The 19662-nt window shown below is 46.9% G+C and overlaps 1 protein-coding gene across 5 annotated transcripts in view; it reads left to right on the forward strand.

The window, feature by feature from the left end:
• The window catches only part of rgs20 (regulator of G protein signaling 20), a 287058-nt gene that overhangs the window by 201033 nt on the left and 66363 nt on the right, over window positions 1-19662 (forward strand). For all 5 annotated transcript variants that reach the window (XM_038809359.1, XM_038809356.1, XM_038809357.1 and 2 more), the window contains exon 2: window positions 17456-17604. In XM_038809359.1, coding sequence (XP_038665287.1) covers window positions 17456-17604 — 149 coding nt within the window. The remainder of the gene's footprint in view (window positions 1-17455; window positions 17605-19662) is intronic.

The following is a 19662-nucleotide window of genomic DNA, read 5'->3' on the forward strand; positions in this document are numbered from 1 at the left end:
GACCTCCGCCGGCTGACGCGAGTTGGTGCATGCGCGGGAGCGCCAACTTGGGCTGGCATCATCCCAGCGCATGTGCAGGGGCTTCTTCTCCGCACCGGCCATAGCGGAGATTGACAGCGGCCAGTGTGGAGGGAAAGAGTGCCACACGGCACAGGCCCGCCCGCGGACCGGTGGGCCCCAATCGCGGGCCAGGCCACCGTGGAAGCCCCCCCGGGGCCAGATCCCCCCACGTCCCCCGAGGACTCTGCAGGCTGCCCATGGAGCTAGATCCCGCCAGTAAGGACCTGTTGTGATTTACGCTGGCGGGACCCACCGAAAACGGGCGGCCACTCGGCCCATCGCGGGAAGACCCGGAGAATTCAACAGCCGGCGGGGGCGGCATTCACGCCGCCCTCCGGCGATTCTCCGACCCGGCGGGGTTTCAGAGAATCCCACCCGCAGAATTCAATAAAGGACCAGGAATGCCAGCATAGTGGTTATATTCCAGAACAAATAAATCAGAGGCACGGCATGATGTCCCGGAGGCACAAATTTGAATACCAGTACAGTAGGTATGAAATTTTAATTCAGGTGATTAAATGTAGAATAAAAAGCTAGTATCAAAATGGTGACCATTTAACTTTGTGTTTGGGAGCAGGCCTTAGGCTGTGGAAAGGATACTGCAAACCAGGTGTGATGACTCTGGCCAATAGATAATTTTTAATGTTAAAACAAGCTATAATTTTAACACAGAATTAACCACGTTAACATCAAAGAAATAACTTTACAACAGCTGAGTGACAGTTAATTGTCCATCACCTGAAGCCTGATTAGGAGTCAAGAGGTGTTCATTACTTGGTGTGTGAGTCATCCAAGTCATCTCAGGCAATCTCAGCTGTATTTAAGTAGAGCGCACTCACAGTGAGCTTTGTGCACAAGCAGGCAAACAGACAGTTTCAAACTGAATGTGTCCTCAGAATCCCCCCCAGATGATTGTCATGTGAGAGTTTCCAAACTCCACTCCCAAAAACATACTTTAAAACAGGCTTTTTCAAAATGTGGGTCTCTGGTGAACAGCCTAAAAAGTTCAACGTTCTGACAGTGGTCCCAATCGCAGGAGAAGGACCCCCAATGGCTTCTACTGGCAGTAAAATTGAGAATTTTGATCGCTACCAGCTTTAAAAAGAGAACAAAATGAGGCTGTGTGCAGTCTTCCGACCATTAGTGGCAGTAGTGAGTAAATCATGCGCCCTGCACCCATTCTTGACGTCAAGCTCTCTGTACATACGTGCTTTTGGCGCCAAATCATGACGAGAGCTTCTTCCATTTTCAAGCTGCTAAAAAGCAAGGCAAGGGGACTGTGAAGATGGATCATTTTGTTACAAGGAAGAGACGGCCAGAGACAAGAATAGGCGGTGTACCTACTGACCAGGATTTCACATCTGAATCTGCTGGAGAGAGCTGGCCAGAAATTCCACAGCAGGACAGAGCAGTTCTAGTGTTAAAAGCAAATTACTGCAGATTACTGAAACAAAAACAAAGTGACAAAGTATCATCCAGACTCGAAACGTTAGCTCCCTTCTCTCTCTGCAGATGCTGTCAGACCTGCTGAGATTGCCCGGATTATTATGTTTTTGTTACAGTTCTAGAGTTAGCTCTGTACAGAGTTCTGGGGCCTCTGGTGTACAGCCTACAAAGAACAACAAACTCTGGAACAAAGCAGTGTGAACATGATTTCTTCAGGTATGGTTTTGTCAATTGTCCCAATGCAAATAAGAATGCAAAGCCCATGTGTGTTATATGCAGGGAAGTACTGAAAATGAGAGAAGTCACAGATTTTGAAAGAGAAGTGACAAGTGAAAAATGCCTTTTGAGGTTGAGACCCCAGAGTCAGTTATTAACCTACAGCTGATTGCAAATGAGAACTGCTGTTCCTGACCAGTGACTGCACATTACAGAGACACCAAAAGAATAAGATGCACAAAGGAACTGGTTAAAGTATGTGTCTGATTTGCGCATTGCCCACTCCTCCTCTGAACCTGATTGGTGTGAGATTGTGAGGACCAAACAGGCTCACTTTTCACATTAAAAGTAAATGAACATGCCATGTATCATGAAGGTCGATGGGCATGGGTCCCGAAGGTCAGCCCGTTGGCAAAAGTGGGTCCCGGCAAAATCTACTCTCATAATTATGCTTTTCCTTAGCAGTATGCATTGCAAAACCCAGACCAGGTTTTCAAAATTACACTTATAAACAAAGCTTCCTCTCCACTTTTAAGAGCAAATCCAGTCTAGGATTTTACACCTCTCCTTTCAGGTCTGACTTTGTCTCAACTACTTTCACAAAAACTCTGAGATCCAGCCACCGATTTCCAATGCCACAGTCTGGAGTAAAATTTCACAAACCTGAAAATCACTTCAAACATCTTACTGGCCTCTCATGATCAAAACCCCTATCAACTCTTGTGTGTTTTCTGAACAGTTCTCTGTTCTAGTTCATTTAACTTCAGACTTCTTGGAAACTACTCTTCCTTTGTCTAGTTCCTTAATTTTATAAAAATGATTATGAAATGTTTTTCAATATAACACTGGAACAACCCATATTACACAATTAGTACAAATATAATTATCGACTCAACAACACCCCACAAAGAAAAACAATGAAGACAAACCACAACCTCCCTCCCCATCCCCTAACATATGTCAGTGACCAACTCGCTGAAACATGAAATGAAAGGCTGTCATCTCAAATAGAACCCTTCTGCCGAACCCCTCATTATATATTTGACTTTTTCTATGTTCAAGAACTTCATTTGGTGACTAATCGCAATGAGGCACTGGGCGGAAGCGGAGTCCTCCACCCAAGCAGAACTCACCTTTGGACTATCAGCGAGGTGAATGCCAGAGCATTCAGCTTCGCCACCCCCCCCCCCCCCCCCCCCCCCCCCCCGTCTGCAACTCTGCTGAGTCCAAGACTCTAAAGATAGCCACCAGAGGGTCCATCTCAATCCGAACAATTCCTGACATGATGCTGAAGGAGACCCAAAGGCTCACCAGTTCAGGACAAGTCCAGGACCAGGATTCTCCGTGCCAGGTTGGAGAATCCCCTAGGGGGCACGAAAATCACGCCACGCCACCTCGACGCCGGCTTACCGATTCTCCGGCGCTGATTCTCCGGTGCCGATTCTCGGGCGCCCATGGCGCCGATTGGGGGCATTGACAGTGGCCCCCCTGATGATTCTCCGGGCCCCGACGGGCCGAGAGGCTGCTGAGTTCGGCCGAGTCCCGCCGGTGTGGGTTACTCAGGTCCCACACAGCGGGTCCTGGAAGGTGTGTTTGCGGGGGCCGACCTGGAAGGGGGGGGGGGGATCCGGCCCTGGGGGGGCCTCCAGGTGGCCTAGCCCGCGATCGGGGCCTACCGATCGGCAGGCGGGCTGGTTCTGTGGGGACCTATGTTCCTCCGCGCCGGGCCCCTGTAAGGCTCTGCCATATTGCCGGGGGCCAGCACGGAGATGGGAACCCACGCGCATGTGCGGAATCACGCCAGCCGTGGTGCGCATGCGCGGAATCAAGCTGGCCGTAGCACCCATGCACGAACTCGCGGCAGCTGTGCCGCACCGGCTGGAGCTGCAGGGACTACTCCGGCTCCGACCTAGCCCCGAGGAAGGGGAGAATTCCTGATTATCGAGGACCGTTGATGCCGGAGTGGTTGCGCCGCTTTTCACGTCGGCATCAGAACTTGGCCGTGGGATTATTGAATCCTGGCCCATATGTATGTGATTCGCGAACAATGCTAGCACCTATCCTCTACCTCTGGAGAAAAACCACTCATCTTTGCCCTGGTCAGATGTGTCTTGTGCACCAATTTGAACTGAACGAAGCTGAGCCTAGGACATAAATAGGTAAAAGTGACTGTGCAGCGCTTCAGTCCACACCCTCCCCTCAAAAGCCTGACCCAGCTCCCTCTCCCTCTTCCTTTTAACCTCATGCAATGGAGCTTGTTCCTCTGACCCAAGTCGACTATAAGTGTTTGATATCTTCCCTTCCCCCAGCTCAACCATCAAAGGAACCCCATCCACCAATGAGGATCAGGGTGCCAAGGGAAAGGAAGGAATCTCCTTACACAAAAAGTTACAAACCTGATAATACCCAAGCAAATTAGCTTAGGTATTATCAGATGCGTAACGTTTTTGGAAGCTGGAACCTTCCCAACCACTCTTTAAAACCCACGGACCTCCCCTTAATAAACATATCCCCGAACCACTCCAACTCCTTCACCCCCCATGTCCCGAACAACATGTCCAAGGCCGCTGGAACAAAACTATGGTTACTGCACAATGAGGCTAACGTCATGGCACCCAGCTTGAAATGTTGCCAAAACTGTCTCCATATTGTCAGAGTGGCCACAACCACTGGATTTGAAATCTACTTTGCAGGGGAAAACAAAAGAGGAGCCATAACCAAGGCCCTCAAACTAGTGCCTGTACAGGCACTGCTCTCCATCTGCCCTCACATGGACTCCGTACCCATAAACCACCCCTACACCTTCTCAATATTTGCTGCCCAGTAATAAAATAACAGATTTGGGCAACTTGGTCCCCCGATTGCCTTTCCCTCTGCAAAAACACGCTGCCAATCTCATGGGTCTTACCTGCCATTGTTTCTAAAATTTCCCCGCCAGGATGCCTGTACGTATCTCAGCGGTTAGTGGAGTGACCACCAATGCTGCAGGAGCCTCCGTCATTTTCCTCACAGACAGAACTCTCCCGGCTTCCAAGTCCAACGATGTTTCCTTATTTTTCTGCTGCATAATCTTGTATTTATTGGGCATCCGTTTGCTGCGAGAATCTTAACCCATTGATTGAACAAAACACCCAACCAAATTTCCTCCTAAAATTGGGCGCACTGGCCTTAAATAAAAGTTCTCTGGTGGGAACCACCTCGTGTGCGATTGTCTATTCTACATGTCACCACTGGAAGTCCTCTAGTTTCCTTAACTAGTTGCTCTTCAGATCTCTGCACTTGTATTCTTAACCATTATTCCATGATATGGCTTTTCTTCTAGCAAAATGAGAGAGAAGTTCCGCTCTAGTCTTTTAAATCAACTGCTTCGAGCAGAGCCGTGAGAGCTGCCTTCTCTCTCATGACCCATCTCTAACTGCCCACAAATTAACTAAGCTAAATCTTAAAAGCTTTTCTAACTTACAAGGCCCCAATTGCTAAGCAAAAACTATATGCTTACGCCCTTATTTATTTTTCATGCCATAGCCATCTCTTTTTTTGTTTTTGAAATGTTTTTTATTGAGTTTTCATATTTTATATCCAACAAATTACAAATTATTAGAAAAAAAACGCAAAAATTAAAATGTATATTTACAGGTAAGCATCTTCATAATAACAACTGTGGCCGCCCCCTTTAACCGGCATACATATTTTACATTCCCCAATATGGCCGAGGCACATGTTTATAGGCATTTATTTACAATCTGGTTTTGGGCCTTAGCTTGCCATCAGACTGTCGCTTGCGGCTTTGTCCTTCCTTTTTTTTGGAATAATTTTTATTCAAGTTTTCAACAAATTTTATCACAACAGAGAAAAACAGTAACCCCTCCCCTCCAATACAAAAACAATAAATTAACAAGAAAAAGAAATAAGCGTAAAACCATGCGAACAAACCCCCATAACGAATCCGTAGCCCTCCCTGGAACACAATCGATTCCAATGAAAAACAGTGCGGGATTCGCTGGGTCCGTGATCGACACTCGGGAGGCTGACAAGCTGCAGCTGCACATACATATTACACTCTCCACACACTTGTCCCAGCCAACAAGATAGCACTGTTGCGCTGGAGCATGCCCATACAGCTGATGGGTCGGCTGGGGTCAAAGGGTACCCGGGGGGGGTGCCCTGCGGGGACACATATACGATCTGTGGCACAAAGTTTAAAGTGGGCTGTTAACGATATACGCAGCTGCATGGCTGCCTTGCAGGCTACGGCAATGGTGTTCCCTGCCCGTTCACCCCGACCCCACAGCCCACCTCCTTGTCATCCCCACTACTCCCCCCGGCCCGTGCAGAAGCCCCCGGCCAGCGGCACAACGGTCAGCAAACTATGGCAGTGTCGGACACCTTCCATACCCCCTCTACCTCCCTCAGCAGCCGCCATGCCGGTTTCACGATTTTTGAAAGCACAATTAAACTGCGCCATCGAGAACTCGGCCCATCCGAGGCAGAGATACTCGGAGGTCCCGGAGAATACCGCTGATGACATGCAAATGGTGTCTACTGTACAACGCATTGACGCTGCTGTTGAGGTGCTGGAGCATTGCGATATGGTGTCAAATCGGTGCCTGCCGCAATTTTGGCGTCGGAACGATTCTCCGACCAATCGCCTTTCCCAATTTAGGCGTCTGCTAACGGAGAATCCCACTGTCTGGATTTGCACACACGGAAAGTTGCTATCTGACTTGTACATAAATAATGATAAATAGTTTCACTGTTATCTTGTGTGTAAATTTAGACCCAATCAGCAATTCTCCCACATTCCAGTATTCCATAACTGACTGCTGAAGAATCAAATTCTAAAAAGAGAAATTGATCTGTACTTGGCTCAGAAATTGATTGAGCTCATTATCTAATGTTGGTCATCTAATCTGAAACCTCGGTCCCTTAGATGCTTAGTGCTGGTTGAACAAAAAGACATGGCAAAAGCATATGAGAATATGGAAAAAGAACATATTGTTCGGCCGATTAATTCTCTACCTTCCGACCGACCATGCACAGTTTGTACCATTATTTACTCTTCCAAATTTATTTTATCAAGTCACCTCAATGGAGGTCACTAATCACTGGTAAAATGTCCAACAAGATAGTTCCTATTAAATATCTCGTCAAATTCTGCAAGTAATCAATTAACTATCGAAGACACAAATCTAACAATCTGTATTATTCCATTCTGACCCATTGCAATAGACAGATGGCAATCCCATTGTTTCAGCAGCAGAAGGAACCACTCTGTCAGTAGATTATTTTCTTATCTATATGTCAAAACTAATCCTCCATGTTTCTCGAGTCAGATTCTCAAATAGTTCTATTTTGAGTAATATTTTAATAATCCTGTTTACTGCAAAACTGTTTTCTGTATTGAAATGTATCTGAAAAAGTGAATTGCATTAGCCAAACTTGCTTTAATACATTGGCACCTCAGGCATAGGATATCCTCATTAGGAGATGTGGATGTGGTTAATATTTTTAGAAAATGCTTGACCCAAAACATCAGTGAACTAACCCTTGGATATTGTTTCTGAACCATTTACCTTTCATAATTGGAGTAATGAACAATAATTACGCCTTGTGAGGAGAGATCTCTGAAGAGCGGACCGGGTTTACGTCTGCTCATACATTAGGGAAAATAAATAGAAACAAAATTTGAATTAACTGTTATTCTGTCAGAGCTCTTACCATTTATAAACTAGCCTATTAGTATTTGAATCTTTGTTCCCTTTATTTAAGGTACATATTGATTACGTTTGACATTAAAATCATTCTCCCCAAATGACTATGAATATCTCCTTATATGCAAATATTGGGGGGATTCTCCGTCGACAGGATCCTCCGCTTTGCCGCCAGCCTATTCACGCCCGCGGATTTCCCGATGGCAAGGGGGTGCCCAAAATGGAAAACCCCATTTACCGGCTGCCAGGACAGAGGATCCTGTTGCCGGCGGGTGTGCTGGAGGGGTTGGCGCCGTGAAAACCGGTGCCGAAGGGCTGCCGCTGGCATGCACGAGTTGGCACATGCGCAGGACTGCCAGTGTGCTCTGCTGCATGCGCAGAACCTCCAGCATGTTTCCTGTGCATGCACAGGGGGTTTCTTCTCCGCGCTGGCCATCGCAGAGCCTTACAGAGGTTGGTACGGCGGGTCACGGCACAGGCCCGCCCGCAGATCGGTGGGCCCCGATCGCGGGCCAGGCCACCGTAGGCACCTCCCCCCCCCACCCGGAGCCGGATCCCCCTATGCTCCCCAAGCCATGTCCATTTCACGGTGGTGGGACTGGCCAGGAACGTGTGGCCGCTCGGCCCATCGGGGCCCAGAGAATTGCCAAGGGGGCACTGCCAGCTTCCCCGACCGGCGCAAGTGATCCCCGCCCGAAAACTGGCGCCAGAGAATTCGGCAGCTGTCGTTGGAGCGGCGGGGCGGGATTCACGCAGCCCAACCCCAGTGATTCTCTGACCCTGCGGGGGGTCGGAGAATCCTGCCCCCCAGGTGTGGCGAGACAGAAAATCCCGCCTCTCAAATGTGTGTGTTAAATGATATTTCACCCTTAACTTTACAGATTTGTTATTCCATAAAATAGTGTCTCCTGTAATACTACTGCAGTAATATATTCTGTACATTGAATGAGCACCCCGGCCAGCCACCACAGTTAGCTTGGAGAGCGCAGGTCTGCCAGTCGTCAGATGTCTCAATGCACTGACTCCCTGGGAATTGCCTGGGAAGTTTGAATTTCCAACGGCCAATTCCCCTGCTCCCGAGGACACCTCTGCAAAGTTTTCTGACTCAGAGTTAGAGTCGGAGACTTTGGACAGTAACAATTTACTTACTTGAATAGTTACCAAAGAATGTTAGTTTAATAAGGCCAAGGGAAGTCCACACCAACTAACATAAAGGTTTATTTACAATAACGATATGTACACTACCCTCTAGAACCCTACCGGGTTCCTCTCACTCTCGGTCCTTACTGGCAGACCTTTTATACAATGGTTAGTAGAGTTATCCCTTCCCTCAGCGAGGGAGCTCCTACTCCGCGAGGGCCATGGGGAAGATAATCGTTCCCACCCATAAGCCCCTTGCAGGGTATTACAGTTAGACATGCAGGACTACCTGCAGGTCAACGATACAGGGGAAGTCTCAGCAGCGGTGCTCTGGGAGGCGCTGAAGGCGGTGGTGAGAGGGGAACTGATCTCAATCCGAGCCCATAGGGACAGAACGGATAGGGCGGAGATGGACAGACTGGTGCAGGAGATGACACGGATGGATAGGGAAAATGCGGACTCCCCGAGGGCAGAGCTACTGAGGGAACGACAGAGACTGCAGGCGGAGCTGGGAGCATTATCCACTGGGAAGGCCGTAGAGCAGCTCAGAAAGTCCAGGGGCGCGGTGTATGAGTATGGGGAGAAAGCCAGCAGAATTATTGCATAGCAACTTAGGAAAAGGGAGGCGGCCAGGGAGATAGGGACGGTAGTGGACAGGACTGGGATCCGGGTGGGAGACCCGGCAGGATTGAACAGGGTATTCAGGGACTTTTACAGTAAGCTGCATACCTCAGAACCCTCCACGGGGCCGGAGGGGATGAGGCGCTTCTTAGATGGGCTGACCTTCCCAAAGATGGGCAAGGGGATGGTAGAGGGGCTGGGGGCCCCAATTGGAGCTGAAGAAGTAATGGGGGGCCTGAAGGCCATGCAGTCGGGTAAAGCCCCGGGGCCGGATGGGTATCCAGTGGAGTTCTACAAAACGTTTGCGGGTATACTGGGGCCGGTGCTGGTTAGGGTGTTTAACGAGGCAAGGGACAATGGGGTGCAACCCCCGACGATGTTGCAAGCCACCATCTTGCTGATATTAAAACGGGATAAGGATCCGGAGGTTTGTGGGTCCTATAGGCCAATCTCCCTGATTAATGTAGACCAGTGGTTCTCAACCTTTTTTAACCCATGGACCCCTTATCCTCTTAATTTTTTTTTGTGGACCCCCATAGCCATTCCACAGAAAAAAAAGCTTCTTATATTTTTCACTAACAAAAAAGTAAAGGAATTGTATCAAATACTAAAGAAATAGTAAATGATTATGCTTTATTTTGAAGGAAAACTAATTTATTGCAAATAAACATATTTAACAATTAAATTCTATAGAGCATTATGTACACTAGTAAATAATTCATAATAAACCATTTTAAGATAGGCCTAAGTGAGTAATTAAGAAAAAAATGCAGATTTATTCAATGAGATCCCTGTGGTTGATGCTGCTCAGCGAGTTTTTTTATATTCGGCTCCATCGCGGTCAATGATAGTCGAAGGTCACCCTTTTTCACAATGTCGAGTCTATTACGAGCTTTTGATAATAAGTGAAGAACATGACTAAATCCTGATTCAACAAGGTAAGATGATGGAAAAGCTATAACGTAGAGCTGTGCTTTATCCCAGAGTAGTGGGTACTTTTTAGCAGTGTCATTTGTTTTCCATATATTATGCTTCCCATCTTTGAATTTTGCGTGCAATATTTCATCACTGTAATTCAATGAGGGTCTCCTGTAAAGAAATGTCTACATCGGCAGCATTAACTTCAAAAGGAATTGCCACCCAAGTTGGTATATCCATCATGAGTAGGTCACTAAACCGAGCTTGCATATTTTCATGCAAATTTTCCAAATATTCAGCATACAATGCAAAGTCATCATCGTGCAAATCGCTGCTAATCGAGATCAAACAAGGAAACTGTTCAAATGCACGACGTCTGATATTAATTTTGTACAGCGGCAGTTTTCTCAGAAAAGCAGTAATAGCACCTTTACTGGATATGAGATCAGAATGTTTTCCTTGGAGCTGTTTATTAAGTTTATGAAGTGACCTGCTTGGGTCATGTTGATATTTATAGCTCCTGAGAGTTGATAGTTTCAACCGAAATCGTTTCTGCTACTAAAGAAGTTAATGCCGTTAATCCTTCCTTCATTAGCGTGGTAAACTAATCCAAGGGAGCTTCAGCCCTCAAGGTAAATTAGATAGATTATAATCTCTCTTTGACCTTTGTCAGTGCGAGAGAGAGAGAGAGAGTCTAATTTGTTCTGAAGTAGAATTGCTCTATGGACCACTAAAATATCACCATGGACCCCCAATTCGGTATTGTATTTGTGTGGACTCCCAGTAATGTTACATGGACCCCCAGGGTCCATGTGGACCCCAGTTGAGAACCATTGATGTAGACGCTAAACTGCTGGCCAAGATCCTGGCATCCAAAATCGAAGACTGCGTTCTGGACGTGATTGTGGAGGGCCAAACGGGGTTTGTTAAGGGCAGGCAGTTGGTACCCAATCTAAGAAGGCTACTCAATGTGATTATGATGCCCCCGGAGGGCAGAGAGGTGGAGGTAGTGGTGGCAATGGATGCCGAAAAGGCTTTTGACCGGGTGGAGTGGGATTATTTATGGGAGGTGCTGGGACGGTTTGGGTTTGGAGAAGGCTTTGTGGACTGGTTAGACTGCTATATCAGGCCCTGGAGGCTAGTGTAAGGATGAACAGGATGACATCTGAGTATTTTAGACTACACCGCGGGACAAGACAGTGATGCCCCCTCTCTCCACTGCTGTTTGCGTTGGCCATAGAACCACTGGCAATTGCTCTGAGAGCGGCAAGGAGATGGAAGAGAATGGTCAGGGGGAGGTCTCGCTCTACGCGGTGACCTGCTTTTGTATGTGTCAGATCCAGCGGCAGGGATGGACGGGATTATGGAAATCCTGGGGGAATTTGGCCGGTTTTCGGGCTGCAAGTTGAACATGGCAAAAAGCGCGATGTTTGTGGTGTAGGCGAGGGGTCAGGAGAATAGGCTGAGGGAGCTACCATTTAGGCTGGTTGGGGAAAGTTTTAGGTATCTAGGGATACAATGGCACGTGACTGGAGTAAGATGCATAAGTTGAACTTGTCCAGGCTGGTGGAGCAAATGAGGAGCGAGTTTCGGGGGTGGGATGCACTCCCGCTGTCACTAGCGGGGAGAGTACAGACGGTGAAGATGACGATCCTCTCGAGATTCCTGTTTATTTTTCAGTGTCTCCCTATTTTCATTCCGCTGTCCTTCTTTAAAAGAATCAATAAAATCATCCTGGGATTTGTTTGGGCGGGGAAGTCCCCGCGGGTAAAGAGGGGGATGCTGGAACGGAACCGTAGCGAGGGGGGACTGGCATTGCCGAACCTCAGCAACTACTACTGGGCGGCTAACATAGCCATGATAAGGAAACGGATGGTGGGTACGGGGTCGGTTTGGGAGCGGGTGGAGGCTGCATCGTGCAGGGGCACCAGCCTGGCAGCCCTGGTCGCGGCTCCCCTGCCGCTCCCGCCGGCCAGGTACTCCACCAGCCCTATAGTGGTGGTGGATTTGGGGCCAATGGAGGAAGCATGCAGGGGAAGTGGGAGCGTCGGTCTGGTCCCCAATATGTGACAACCACCGATTTGTCCCGGGGAAGATGGACGGCAGGTTTCAAGCGTGGTGGAGGACAGGAGTGGGAAGGATGGGTGACTTGTTCCTGGAAGGGAGCTTCGCGAACATGAGGGTGCTGAGGATAAGTTCGGGCTGGCGAGGGGGAATAACATTTGGTACTTGCAGGTGCGGGATTTCGTACATAGACAGGTCCCGTCCTTTCCACGTCTTCCACCAAGGGGGATCCAGGACAGGGTAGTTTCCAGGGGTGAGGTAGGAGAGGGGAGAGTCTCGAATATTTATAAGGAGCTTATGGCAGCGGAGGATACAGGGACCGAGGAACTGAAACTCAAGTGGGAAGAGGAGCTTGGTGGGGAGTTGGAGGGAGGCATATGGGCAGACGCTCTGAGGAAGGTAAATGCAACCGCAACATGTGCCAGGCTCGGCCTGATTCAGTTCAAGGTAGTTCACCGGGCCCACATGACGGTGATCCGGATGAGCAAATTCTTTGGGCTAGAGGACAAGTGTGCTAGATGTGGGGGAGGACCAGCGAACCATGTCCACATGTTCTGGGCGCGTCCAAAACTCAGGGGATACTGGCAGGGATTTGCGGACGTCATATCCCGGGTACTGAAAACAAGGGTGGCGATGAGTCCAGAGGTGGCGATTTTTGGGGTGTCAGAAGACCCGGGAGTCCAGGAGGGGACAGAGGCCGACGTTGTGGCCTTTGCTTCCCTGATAGCCCGGCGACGAATACTGTTGGCCTGGAGGGACTCAAAGCCCCCAAAGACCGAAGTATGGCTGTCGGACATGGCAAGCTTTCTCGGCTTGGAAAAAATCAAGTTCGCCGAGGATCAATATCGGGGTCCGCCCGGAGGTGGCGACCATTCATCGACTTCTTTGCGGGGAACTAATCGCGGGGGGGAGGGGGTAGAATAGTGTAGAGCAGGGGGGAAGAATAGGCGGGTCTATTTGCGAGAGTGGTTCTGTTATTTGCAAGAGTGGTTCTGTTTTTTGTAATTGGTATCTGCACACTAATGTATATTGTTACTGTTTACAATGCCAAAAATACCTCAATAAAATTGTCTGTTAAAAAAAAATTAAAAAGCATCTGTGGGGAGAAATAGAGTTAACGTTTTGAGTCGGTATTACTCTTCTTCAGAGCTCCATCCACAGATACTACCGGACCTGATGACCTTTTCCAGTATTTTCTCTTTTTGTTTCATATTCCACCATCATCGGCAGTATTTCACTTTTGTTTTGGAATCAATGACAGCCCATCTCGCAGGGTTTTAATCTTGCCCTCTGTGATCCCATTCTCCTGTACTCCCAAGTAGGCACTCAAGCACCAGCTCACAAGCACAACTTCAGGGGGGGGATTCTCTGACCCCCTGCCGGGTCGGAGAATCGGCGGGGGCCGGCGTCAATCCCGCCCCCGCCGTGTCCCAAATTCTCCACCACCAGAGATTCGGCGGGCCGGGAATTGCGCCTCGCCGGTCGGCAGGCCCACCCCCCCCGGCGATTCTCCGGCCCGCAATGGGCCGAAGACCCGCCGCTGTCAACCTTCTCTCACCAGCGTGGATCAAACCACCGACCTTACCAGCGGGAGCAGGCGTCGCGGGCGGGCTCCGGGGTCCTTGGGGGGGGGGGGGGGGGCGCAGGGCGATCTGGCCCCGGGGGGGGGGGGGGGGGGGGGGGGTGCCCCCACGGTGGCCTGGCCCACCGATCGGGGCCCACCGATTGGTGGGCAGGCCTGTGCCGTGGGGGCACTCTTTTCCTTCTGCATTCGCCATGGTCTTCACCATGGCGGAGGTGGAAGTGACCCCCTCCCCTGTGCATGCGCGGGGATGACATCAGCAGCCGCTGACGCTCCGGCGCATGCGCAGACTTCCGCCGACCGACAAAGTCCCTTCAGCCCCGGCTGGCGTGGCGCCAAAGGCCGTCCACGCCAGCCGGCAGAGCGCCAACCACTCCGGTGCGGGCCTAGCCCCTCAATGTGAGGGCTTGGCCCCTAAAGGTGCGGAGACGTCCGCACCTTTGGGGCGGCCCGACGTCGGAATGGTTCACGCCACTCCGTCCCGCAGTGACCCCCCACCCCGCCAGGTAGGGGAGAATCCTGGCCCAGATCTTTAACTGTGCCGAGCAGAGCACTACTGCTCCAGAGGAGCATGTTTGTCCAACAACCCACAACATAGGGTCATTGACCCACCGCTGCCTTCTTCACCTAAAGTCCACTTTCTTTTCTATTTGGAGCCTGATTAGCGGCTTCTATCATTTTTTAACTGAGCTGGGACCTTTTTCTGTCCCCCCTCTGGTACTCTTCTTTTTGGATCTTTTCCTGTCCCTGTCCCCTGCCTGGGGCACTGGTCGTCCATGGAACTCCTGACCTGGGTTTTCACGCTGGTTTATTTCATCCTGCACTGGTGTACTGGGTCCACAGGATATAAAATTGCAGAACTTTAACAAAAATCTTATTTCTTTCTCAGAGTAAAGCAGCCAATGCGCAGAGTGGACAGGGCAAACCCTTAATCAATCTCCTTGCTTGCTCCAAAAACAATTCAAATTCAAAATGAATTCAATTCATGCTACCCACAAAATAAACATACCAGATCCAAGCTGACAAGAGCAGGCATTACTCCTGATCTCAGACTTGACCCTGCGCTTGATCTTAGCTAAAAGGTCAAGAAGCTGAACTGTGCATGTGCAACCCACATCTGGTCTGTGCATGCAGCAAAAGCTGCAAGGCATGTCAGGAGTTAAAGTCCCCGAGCTCTACTCCCATCAAGGTAAGTTTAGTTTTCATAACAATCCACATATTTAAATGAGTTGCAATCTGTGTCACTCATTTTCATTGTAACTCACTTTTAACTTTTCCTAGATGTTGACTGCTCTTGCTTCCCGCATTCTGATTCCGACCTAGGTTGTGGGTTAAAGAAATGGAAAATAAGTTCCTTAGTACATTTAATGTTTTCCATGGCTCAAGTGATGTAATTAGTTTTCTCATGCAATATTAACTCAGAGCTCTTTTGGACTGTAGACACTACTGAACTGAGTTCAAATAAATAAGTTTGAATATCATGCATTACGTGTTCCTTGCCATAACTGGTCACTGAGTGATAGTGCGACAATGAGATGCACATAGAAAATTATTTTCATTCCCAAGTACTTTCACTGTTCAGTTAAAACCTTTTAAAGTGAACAGAGGTGTCCTTCAGCTCCCCTTTGCTTTGGCTGGATTTAAGCCCAGAGCCCAAGGATAGGAAAGGACAGTGTTATTAACAAATATATGCCACCCGTTGTTCCTTCTATCACATTTTCTTGTTGGTGCTGCACTTAGATAGGAATCATAATACAAAAATGCTTTGTGTCAAAACAATAGATGCTGTTTGCGAACACGCTTGCACAGTGGGGGAGCCATGGTTCAATTTTAGGAAATTAAATTTAAACAGAAGAATTGTTCTTCCATCATTGTTGCAGTCCTCAAAGGAAGCTTTGGTATTTGTCTGCAACCTCTTTCTTCCAGTCAGAATGAGATCAGTACTTCACTCATCCCTGTGTGTCCAAACAATAACAATATGAATATAAGGGGGAAAACAGCAAAGTGGGACATTTGAAGCAAAACAGAAAATGCTGAAAACACTCTAGGTCAGTGAGCATATGTAGAGAGAACAGGAGCATTAAACATTTTAGATATAACCATCTTTATCAGAACCGAGGAACAATATAGGGGAACAATATTTAAAGGAGCAGAACCAAAGCAAGCTGGGGGAGAAAAATCTGTGCCTGTGAGAGAGGAAACAACTTTGGGAAGTGTTTGAAAGGAAACTAAGCAACAGTTAAATAACTGAAGTGACATTAACAAGAGATGCTAGGATGAAGCATATTTTTTTTAAAACCTTTAGAGATGGGGCAAGTATGAATAACTAAGGTGGTACGGCATGTAAGCGGGTCTGAAATGGAAACAGGGAAAGGTGGTAAAGTAGAACTGAAACTAGCAGCTTCAGAAGAAGAAGCAGGCTGACACCAAAGATGCACAGTGTTCCAATGGAGTGCGCCACTCCAAGACCCATTACTCCCTCACTCTTGCAAACACGTTCATCCCAAATCAGCAATATCTGCTACTTTAAAGAAAATGGAAACTAATTTTCAGAGGATCCTCTATAGGAACACTAGACGATCCTAGATTAGTAGGCCATTAGCAGTGAACAAGATTAGGTGGCTGGGTTAGGTGCCTCACACTGCTTCAGTTAAATACCCAAAACTTTTTTTTAAATGTTTGGCTTAATGAAAATGTGGTACACTACCATCCAAACTTCCATAATATATACATTCAAACTGAAGTGAGAAGTGCATTTAAGTGCATATATACAATATTCTCTTCTGGTCAGAAGAATTGAAGTAGCCAGACAAGCTACTTCGAGGCTACCTGTAGATCTGAGAAGATAACTGATTGCAGTATAAAAGCAGCATTAATCTTCACTGAAGAGCCAATTCAAATGGACCAACATAAATGTTTTATCACAAAGTATTTTGATGTGAATGTTCAAGCTATGAATGTTGCAGCGAAATCAGATATAAAATAACAGTTTCAAAAAAAGCAATGCACTTTTTTATTATGCCAAACAAGTGATAAAATTCCTGTAGCGCTAAAATACAACCTAATTACGCCACTAGGTTATTAACTAATTCTAATATGCAGCAAAATATGCGATAAATAATTGGAGGTCAGACGGTATCTATGGAGAGAAAAACCATAGTTAACATTTTAGATCAATGACCTATTGTTAGAAGTGAATTGTAGGCCAGATTTGACTCATGTATGATAGAAGCCTGCTGTCCGAAATCAAAAGAACCATCAACATACACCTCGGTCTTTAGTTGTGATTTTTACGCAGTCATTTTCTCAGCATTGCTTTCAGGTACATCCGTGTTGAATACAAATGTTTGCTCAGCTTAACAGAGTAGCCAACATCGAGGAAACATTGGGAAGAGATTTATGGTTATAAAGTGCCAAATACTTCAAACTCATTGAAACAAGGAGAAATATCTTCATCAAAATGATTTGTCACCACGTGGATCACAGCTTGAAATTTAAAATGGTGCCACTCCTAACGATTAACAGCTAGAGATTTACAGAAGGAGAACATGTTCTTTTACACCTGAAGCCTCAATTTCCACTTTTTTTGTTTCTATTTTGTTGCGGGTAATTAGTTATTCAAGATTATATGAATGTGTTACTCATCTTCAGCTGCGCTGCTTTCTCTCTTTAATGCTTTTTCATGCTTTCCCCACAGCCCATGGGATCGGAGCGGATGGAGATGCGTAAGCGGCAGACATCGGTACAGCAGGAGCTGCCAGGCTCTGCACAGCCACAGCAGGGTGCTGGGAACCGTGCCTCGAATGCCTGCTGCTTTTGCTGGTGCTGCTGCTGCAGCTGCTCATGGTACGTCTTTCTGTCTGTTTTCCCCAACTCTGGAGAGTGGCTGGAAGGTAAATACCAGCGCACAGATCTATACTCACATGACTGCAGGCATCAGCTGTCAGATGCCCCCCAGAAACTAGTCCTTAAAACAAAATAAGCTTAATGATTCATTTAATCAAAAACCATTTTGCGTTTCATTAATCTGAAAGGAAATAGAATAGATTACAACACAGTCAGTAGTCCTGTGGGAACTCACTTGTCAAATTGCAGTAGTTAGTTAAGAAACAAAGGGCCAATAGTTTTTCTATTCATCTGTTTCTAATAATTCGCTGCTGAGGAACACGATGTTTGTCTGTAATTTATTTTAAATTTTCCCCGTCCACCAAAGACCAGACCAGGATGCATCTAACTCTTCTCCTTGCTGTCCTCGTCATAGAATTCCGAGTGATGTGACTGGGTTAACCCAACAATCAATGGAGTACAGACAGGATGAGCAGAATATTTGATTTGATTTGATTTATTGTCACATGTACCGAAGTACAGTGGAAAATACTTTTCTGCAGCCAAGTGAACGAGAGAATATGAAATGTCCCTAAATGCTGATGACGCACTGTTATATGCAACTAAATCAATCCCCTCACCCCTGGCGTCTTACAAATAACCAAGAGAACTGGGTAACTTTCCAGCTGTAAACACAAACCAAACATTTTAAGCAAAAAGTCTATACCTTATACAAAACATCTTCACACACATCCAAGGCAGGGTCTGGCATTAGAGATTTGGTCTGCACGTTCACTAAAACTTGCAACCCTGAACAAGGAGAACTTTCTCACCCTCATAATCTAAGTAGATGAATGATCTGCCCATTTTACTCTCAGGTATGGTGACCACAGCAAAAGTGAATATGCTCACAACTTCATTTATTCAAACTTGATGCTGTGTTAAACATGCCAGTCCAAAAAGCATCTCCAAATTCCTACGGGACAGAAAGAGCATTTATGTCTCATGCTTCGTTGGTTTCAAAGCAAGGGAGTGACCCAAAGATAGAGACCAGCTCAGAGCCCAGTAATTGTGATCTCTAGTCTCTCAGTAGAACCAATGGCTGGCAATGAGTCCCAGTTCGCCTCACCAGTTCAGAAGACAGCCAGAAGCACCCCATAGTAACTGCAAACCTCTCAGCCTGGAATGAGATATGTACATTTCTGAAGATTCAAACAGGTTTTTCTCCTCTTGGGCACGTGAGGGAACACTGAGGAAGATTCACATAGGTGAATTGCTTTATGCCTGAACAGTCTCTAAACCCGCAGCTCCACCCAATCGTCACATTGTGCCAAGTGGAGTATGTTACATTTATTTTATTCTTTATCTTTTAACACCTGATCAATTACTGACCCATATCATAATGTTACTTTTCATTTCATGGCTCTCACTTTTTCTATTAATCTCCTGAATGAAGCTTTAACAGATGCCTTCTGGTCATGCATGTAGACAACATTCATAGATAGTAACATTCTTGCAACATGCTCAAAAATTCAACGAGATCAGTCAACATGGCAAACTCTTCACAAATCCAATCTGACTCACTTTGAACTGCCCATACTTGTCCGAGTGTTTGACAACTCTGTCTTTGAGAATAGATTCCAGTGGCTTCCATATAATTTATGTTAAACTGTGAGGTATGGTTCTCCGTTTCATCTTTCTTAAGTAATGGAGTGGCATTTGCTATTGTTAAACAAACTGGAAAACTCCTGAATCTAGAGATCTTTGGGAAATTAGGAAGATTAACATCTCTGCAATTTCCTCAGCTATTTATTTTAATATGATGGGATGGAGACTATGTAAAATTGCTTGAGATCAGTGAAATATTCTGAAATGAATACTCAAATTGGGCTGGATTGTAATGTTCAGAATCATGTGAAGTTGGCAATGGGTAAGGGGTTAAAACCAGCCAAATTGACAATAGCTCTGGAAGCAGCTGTAACCCATGAACTTCTGGTTTCACTGCATGTGAGCAATCTCCTTGAGGGAAGTGGGTTCCCACTTGACATATGTTAATCGTTCAATTTGCCTAATATTGAC

The sequence above is a fragment of the Scyliorhinus canicula genome, chromosome 10, assembly GCF_902713615.1.
Source record: "Scyliorhinus canicula chromosome 10, sScyCan1.1, whole genome shotgun sequence".
NCBI classification, from domain to species: Eukaryota; Metazoa; Chordata; class Chondrichthyes; order Carcharhiniformes; family Scyliorhinidae; genus Scyliorhinus; species Scyliorhinus canicula.